General features: G+C 41.5%; 2 protein-coding genes across 2 annotated transcripts; one reads left to right on the plus strand and one right to left on the minus strand.

Moving 5' to 3' along the window:
- The first annotated feature begins 436 nt into the window (after positions 1-436).
- On the plus strand, positions 437-3,109 carry LOC311275456 (eukaryotic translation initiation factor 4E-binding protein 1-like). The gene is made up of 3 exons (XM_084384034.1): positions 437-766; positions 2,523-2,714; positions 2,805-3,109. The coding sequence occupies exons 1-3, from the start codon at positions 631-633 to the stop codon at positions 2,831-2,833; spliced, it is 357 nt and encodes a 118-aa protein (XP_084240160.1). The 5' UTR covers positions 437-630; the 3' UTR covers positions 2,834-3,109.
- A 1,510-nt stretch (positions 3,110-4,619) lies between these two features.
- On the minus strand, positions 4,620-6,408 carry LOC311274765 (nodal homolog 2-A-like; the record flags this gene model as incomplete). Its single annotated transcript, XM_084382705.1, has 3 exons — positions 4,620-4,906; positions 5,021-5,760; positions 6,111-6,408. The coding sequence occupies 3 exons, from the start codon at positions 6,406-6,408 to the stop codon at positions 4,754-4,756; spliced, it is 1,191 nt and encodes a 396-aa protein (XP_084238831.1). The 3' UTR covers positions 4,620-4,753.
- Between the last annotated feature and the right edge of the window lie 1,333 nt (positions 6,409-7,741).

Consider the following 7,741-nt stretch of genomic DNA (forward strand, 5'->3'; position numbering starts at 1 on the left):
AGTGCAAAATATTAGCTTAAATTATCAGCAGAGGTAATGTCAAAGATGTCTATGTACTGTGTTGCAGAGGTATCTACTGAAGTTAGCATGCTAACCAATTTCACAAGTGGCCACTTCTTACATATTGCACCTTTAACTTATTATATTGACTTGCCCAAGAAAAAATGCCTTGGGACCTGCTTCAGATTTAGACCAGATGACTTGAGTCACATGTCTGAAATAAACAGGCTACCGTAAATACACAGTGCAGTATATATTTAGATATACAGTGGACGATTGAAGCCAGAGGGAGGCAGTAATTTAAAGAAGGCCAGCTGCCAGTAAAACCACAAAGAAGAAGAAGGGCGCAGCCTCTGGATCAGGAAAAACTACAACCCCCACATGCTGTGACGCCCCCCGCTCTCAGCCAATCACAGCTCTACGCCCTACGTCTTGTTTTGAAGGAAGTCCCAGGGTTGTTTTGGACGTGTGGTGACCACGTGTAGCAGGAGAGGTAACTTCTCTGTGGACTGACTGCAGGTTGGCAGCTTTATATCCCTCCTCCGCACTGTCCGCCACACTCACAGCGAACTTCCCTCACCTGCGGTGTGTCCGAGCAGCTCAAACACAGCAGACCCAGTCCTGAGAGAGATGTCAGCGGGAGGCCAGACCACCAGCAGCCGGGCCATCCCGGCCGTCAGGCGGGTCGCTATCCACGACTCTGCTCACATGCCCCAGGATTACTCCACGACTCCGGGAGGGACTATGTTCAGCACTACGCCAGGAGGTAACACACTGAAAAAAACAAAACAACAACACATAAGTTAAATTTCATCAACATGTAAGATGTAAGGATTTACTTTAAGGGCTGTAAAATGTGTGTAAACAGATTTAAAGGGGTAGTACATGATGGAAGCCCTGCATGTTGAACTGGAAACAGGCAGTGCAATGTAGATAAGTTATTATAACCCAGGAGGCATTAATATTACACTGATATTACAGCCAATTACAGTATTATTTGGTACATTGCATTGCTTTGGTATATCACATTGAAGTGGCTGAGTTTGAAATTAGTTTCTAAATTTTCTGACATTGCAGAGATGTAGGGAGAAGTTACTGTCATTCAAAACATCTTTTTATTTTATTTTACTTTATCATTTATTGATTGTGACAAATAAAAACAGTTCACGGTGCAGGAAACACATGTGACAGCCAGGCTACAGACCTCAGCCTTGTCCACAGTGCGGTCATGTTTCCCTGTTAATGTTTTACAGTGTTTGGGCTTCCTGGAAGCTGAAGACCAAATCATGCACTCTGCTAAATGCATGGTTTCATGTGGATTTATTTGCTCATTTACGCCATTGGAGAAGTCAGTGCACAGACGTGATTCATGTTTTTTCTTTCAGTGTAATTTCATGTGTCTGATGGTCACTTTCCTTCCTCGAAGGCTCATCAAGATGATGAATCTGCTGATTTCAGAATCAGAGTGTCGGTATCTAGTGTCGGCCGCCTGTAGCAGAGGATTACTTACACAATCAAAGACTCAATGGTCAGCCTGCACTCAGTCATATCCTATAAATAGTCTAGTTATTACAGCAGGCTGTTGTTGAGCTGATGCAACATGTTTACTAGATGTGGACTCCGCTAAGTCAAAACGGTTATATTAAAGAGGCAAAAAAGAGCTACTAATTACTGTATATATTTTAAATACAACAAACTGTATTAATACAAATTACAACCACTATTTTAGCTTTCTACAAAAAAACAAAATTACACAAAGCATGAATTCGTCTAATTTTTGGAACAAATTAATAAAAGGGAACTTAAAAGTTCGAACCAAAAAAACAAGTGTTAATCAGTCAACGTGGGAACAGGACAGATGATATCAGTGGGCCAGGACCCAGAACAACTGACTACGATGACACAAAGTCAGTTTCACTCTCGTCGGCACACTAAGTTTTGTGGCCCATTTCTTCAGTGTTTACTCAAACAGCTATGAGCTCGAGATCCTGAGAAATCTCCAGCGTGGTGACAGAAGTAAAGCAGAACATGTTCTTTGTTGGTGTGTGTTGGTGAGAAAGGTGACGTAGAGTCCACATGTTGACAACTGATACTGTGTTCTGTTCCCACGTCAGCAGGTGCAACAGATTTACACAGATAAAACAGAACAGGTCAGTGAAGGAGAGTCAATGTCTCTGATATGGATGGCAGAAATGAGGTCATTGCCCATCATGGGCATGCATGGACATGTATACAGTGAAGTACTTTTCATTAACTTTATTTTATTTTGTCCTTTTCAATTAGTTACAAATGTGGGGTTAGCTTCAGGATTTATTTTATTTTATTAAAGTCCATTTTTGTTTTATTTTTATGCTAATGCTTTAAACTAGTTGGAAGTGTTTAGTATCAATGTTACCTGCAGAATTATTTATATATATATTTATATATATGTTTGCTACAAGTGTTTAATGTTAAGAAAAGCCGCTTTAATTTTGCCTTTGACAGCAGGTAACTTTGAATTCCTTTGCTGCTGTCGCCTACAGGTACCAGAATCATCTACGACAGGAAGTTTCTCCTGCAGTGTCGGACGTCTCCTCTGACCCGTACGCCTCCCAAACTGCCCGACATCCCAGGAGTCACCAGGCCGCTCAAACCTGAGTCCCCCAACAACACAAACCAGCCTGAACGGACAGCCAACAATAACACCGACCACCTCCATCCAGAGGAGAACGCAGGTATGTATTAAAAAGTGAACGGGTCAGATGGGCTTCAACTCTTTTTGTCTGTTTCCCTCTACTCAACCTCCCTGTCTCATCTTTTTCTAGAAGACGCCCAGTTTGAAATGGACATCTGAAGAGAGGGTAACGAGGATGAAAGTGATTTACAACATTGCTTCTTTGTTTACTGGGATAAAAGATTGTCGGTCTGGTCTTACTAAGATGTAATCCACTTTCAGATTTGTTCTGAAAACAAGATGGCATTTTTTTGTAATGCTTAATATGTGTAAAAAATATTTTAAAACAACACTAACTGATGCATAAAACAGTTTCTTTACTTTGACTTTGTATGATGTGTGAAATATTTGACATGTAAATCAAAGTCTTGTGACAATTAAACCTTTAATATTTTATGTGATGTGACTCATTTGATGGCTTTTAACACATTTTTTCATCTGTGAAACAGGAGGGCAAAAAGGTGTTTGCTAAGTGAAAAAAAAAGGTTTGCAGTATAATTGCAATATTCATTCAACAGCATCCAATTATATATAATATATAAACAGTCGTCCTTATTATGGGGGACTTGTTGAAAATGTATTTAAAGAGGTATCCTGTGATGTAGCTCAACATCTCTACGCTCCCCCTGCAGGAGTCCTGTGGTAACTACTAGCCTACTACTCGTACTACTGCTGGCGTTTCAACCACATTTTGAACATAAAACATAAGGAAACACAAACATAGTGCTGCAATTGACAGCATCCACGAGAGCATGAAAACACTCGTATATCAGAATGGGAAGATGCAGTCTAAGAAGCCATTAAATGTTACTGTACTGCTTGATCTGACTTGCTGATATAGACATTATTCCATCCGTGACACTGACAGTAGATTATAATACACTCCTAGCCAGAAGAAACACATGACAGTAACACAATAGACGTACCTTGTGTTTAGTATACGTGGAGATATTAAATCTCACCTTTTAGAAGACATGAATGCTTTTAGTCCTGGTGAACAGAAGATAGAAACTTAGTAACTTTTCACCTGTTTTAGGTAGAAAATAATCACTGGAACTGGACTCTCACCTGCCTCTCAGGGCTTTGTGTAATTAAATTAGTAGTTTAGCTACATTTTATAGCCGCTTGCTGGTAGTTCAACTACATTAATATTTGGATTTAAGTAGTTAAATTACTTTTTTCCCATTTTTTTATTTTGGTTTTATTTTACCATTGCATCCCTTCTGTAATTCAAAGCTGACATTTCTTAAACCTTCACATGAATTGTAGGGTATTTTTTATTTTTTTGGTTAATGAATGACCTGTGAACAAGTCTTCAATGAGTGGCATTTGTTACATTACATGTTGTCAATTTGACAATTTGTCTATCAAGTCAAAATGTCTACTGTAGAAAAATGTTTTATTGTATAAATCTATCATCGCCGACATTTATGATCACAAATCTTTTTACCTTAAAAGGTGAAGGGTAATGAGCAGCTTCAATTAAAATCTTGCATCAACACAGAAATAAAAACCAGCAAACACTTTGTTCAAGATAAGAAATAATTTATTGTATTACTGTACATAGTAAATATACAAATGGGTCAATGTGACCCAAACATTTCAATAAAGTAAAAGCGCTTACATCCTTCAGACATTTGTCATTTCAATACATTTTTAAAAATTCAGTCTACAAGCTTAAAAAAACAGTTTGTACAGCTGTTTCTTCTATAGTGCTTCAGTCAGGAACCATATTCTGCTTCTGTCTTGACCTTGTTTTATCTCGGTCACCTCATTTTCTATTAAAAGTACCAACAATTTTACAACTCTTAATTCCTTAAATCCATAATTTAGAGAGCTGTGTGCAGGATAAACAGTAGGTCCCTTCTTTCATATTGTGCAAAGCAGCAGCAGCAGCCTCTGTCTGTAAAGTGCCTGTGGACCTCCATCCACTTTGTGCCTCTGAGCAGCTCAGGTCCGTGTCAGTAGACTCCTCTGGGCCTACAGCTCAGCGGCTTCAGTCTATCTGACCTTTAACCGAAAGGTTTTCAGGTCCTTTGCTCAGTGGCAGCCGCACTCCTCCACCACCATGTTCTCATGATGCCTCATGATCATCCTCCCGTTCTCGTAGTACAACATGGAAAGCGGTGCGAGGCGGGTTGGCACACAGGAGAGACATGGCACCTTGTCTGGGTGGTGAAGCTTCAGCAGGCTCTGGAGAAAGAAAGAGAAGAAATGATTGATTAGAGCACATCTTTTAGGGTGTTAAAGGTGCATCCTGTTGCAGAAAATACAGTACAATAAAAGTAAAGAAGGTTGTCTCCTTACCTGCATGTATGCATGGTTAGATGGAGTGAAGGTCTCATCTACTGGTGTAGGACAGTTCCCTTCACAGCGAAAGGCGTTGTACCGTTTGGGATAGACAATCCACTCGCTCCAGCCGATCTTGTCAAAGTCCACCCACATGTCCACCTTCCTGCAGAGAGGACCCTTCTTCTCCTCTGTGGGCTTACTTGCAGAAGCAGCTCTAACCGCTCTCCGTCTCTTCTGCTGGGTCTTGTGGTGCCTCTTGGCCCTCCCAGTCCTGGAAGTATCCCTGTCCAGGCTGACGTACTTGGAGTGCTCAGCTGTGCGGATGAGTGTTGGCGTTCGCTGGCCACTTGGGTTCTGCCTTGAGAAGACCACCATCATCACCCGGTCAGCTGTGTGGTGCTTGACTGCCTCCTGCTCTTCCTCCTCCTTCACCTCAGGCTCCTCCATCTCCTGAGTAAAGTGCTCCCGCTGCAGCCAGCGATGGAGCACCTCTGTCATGTTGAACACCCTCCAGGAGGACGGGGAAACCATCGCACTGGGATGAGCTCTCAGGCGGCCCAGGAACAGCCTGTTCTCTGGGCAGTGCATGCCGGAGCAGTGGTCCCTGTGGGAGTGGTAGATGTCCACTGAGGCTCGGGAGGACTCTGTGAAAGCAGGAAGGCGGATGCGAAGCTCAGCCAGCTGGATGTGGTCGCTTGCAGACATGGAGGACATGTCAAAGGTGACGGACCACCTCTTGCCAATCTGATGGCAGCCTGAAAGAAAGAGTGAAGAAAATTGATCAGCATTATTTATGACTTATGAAAAAAACTTATCATCTGACTTTGGCCAGTTGTGTCAAGACCAATTACTCATCTTTAAACATGTGATGACTTTAATATTGCAGTTCTTACAAATGTCACAGCTTTTACTCCCAGTTGCATAAATGTGATGAGCCAGATGATTAAATTAAGGTGAGTGAAATAAATTAACACATGCACAAAGGAAAGCTAATCCCCTATTAGTAATCCAGTCCAACTGCGCTGCATGGAAAACTGTGCACAGCAACGTCCCACCAAACTCCATTAAAAAAAATGCCATTTCTCCCCTAATGTTGAATACTCACTTTTAGCGACAAGGCTGATGACAGAGTCCGAGTCGTGCAGAGCTGGGTTGTCCTCCGTCCTGGTGTGAGTGCTCACACTGGCAGGAGTCCCAGCCCGCTCCTCGGTCAGCATGGTCCGGTACAGCTGCATCATGTAGAGGGGCAGCCTGCTGCCCTGATGCCGATGCACGGAGCGTCTGGAGCCGCCACCCATCCCACCGAGAAGACCGCCAGGGTGCATCCCGGGAAAGGGCTGACCCAGAACCAAATCCACCAGAAGTAGAAGCGCAAAAGAGAAATCCACTGCTAGTCCCTTCATAATTCCCAGGTGTGTTGTTGCTCTTCCGAAGGTAGATTCACGAATGCTCCAGGTGAGAGGCCGGCCCTCGGTTTTATAGTCCCACCCTCTCTCATCCTGACGTCCTCTGAGGAGATGTGTCAAGCTGGATGGATGAAGGGGGTGTGTGTGATCCACGGGACACTTAATGTGACAAGCTTGTTGTGTATCGAAACCACTTGGCCTTTGTAGTGTCCGAGGTGTGAAAAGTGTAAAAGCCCACCGCTCTGATTGTTGTTCTTTTGTATATTACAGATCCCTTTGATAAGAAGCCGTGACAATAATATTAGTTAAGGAGATTACGAGCTGCACAACTGCGCTGTGATTAATGGGAAAGTAACACAGGAGTTAATCAGAAGAATGACTTTCTGTAGCTGAGCTGTTAGGAGCCTGCTGGGGGCAAGTTCAGGTCAACGTGACACACTGACCCTGACCATAAATAAAGATATACCAGGCTGGATTTTAATTATTAGTTCATTTATATAGCCTATATAAGCTTAAATAGCCTTATCCTGCTGGGGTCTATTGCGATATGAATGAATTGATCATCATAAGTATTCAGCAAAGATGGTGTTGGGACAATTTATTTGTCTTAAACTATAAATATAAACAAATGTAATTGATAAAATGAGTTTGTAGAAGGCTGAACCCAATAATATAAGCCTGTAACAACACTTATAATGGACTGATCAAGTAGGGTAATAAATGAGAAATGACCAGTAATAAACGTCTACAATAAACATTATTATGTCACATAAATTATAATCAAAATGGCACATTTTGCACATTGCGTAAAGAGCTGGACGTTTATTTTAACTTATATTTCTGTTAATATACTTTTGAAAAAGAAAACGTAGTAATGTTCTTTTGGAGGCAATGGTACCAATTTTTTTTATTTTATTTATACATCAGGGCTGTACAATGTACAAACAAATTATTAATATTGCCATATGGTCAAGTGCAATATCCAAACTGCAAAAGCTGCAATTCTTCGATAAAAACAGCATTATAACGAAGTACTGTAGAGCTGCAGAGATGCCCTGTCCTAATACATGTAAGAAAACATTTTTATTTTATTTAATTGCTACAGACCCCAACAAATGTCACAACATCATGATTTCCCCAGTTTATTCCATGAAAATTGAAATGGTTATGAATCAACATTTAGGTGAGTTGTAAGATCCATTTCTTCATGCAGCACCATCTGACGTGCTAATTGACATTAAAGGGACATTGGTGACGTTAACGCTCGTTACGTCGCCCATTCATAAGTCAAACTGCACACTTGACCTCAGAAGAGAGAAGAAAGAGATGA

This window comes from Pagrus pagrus (assembly GCF_965226575.1).
Source record: "Pagrus pagrus genome assembly, chromosome: 19".
In the NCBI taxonomy this organism is placed as follows: Eukaryota; Metazoa; Chordata; class Actinopteri; order Spariformes; family Sparidae; genus Pagrus; species Pagrus pagrus.

Bases quoted from the DNA above. Each gene is read 5' to 3' on its own strand.
- LOC311275456 (XM_084384034.1), top strand. From the start codon at position 631: ATGTCAGCGGGAGGCCAGACCACCAGCAGCCGGGCCATCCCGGCCGTC. The intron at 767-2,522 runs GTAACACACTGA...TGTCGCCTACAG, and splicing joins GTTCAGCACTACGCCAGGAG to GTACCAGAATCATCTACGAC. The intron at 2,715-2,804 runs GTATGTATTAAA...ATCTTTTTCTAG, and splicing joins CCATCCAGAGGAGAACGCAG to AAGACGCCCAGTTTGAAATG.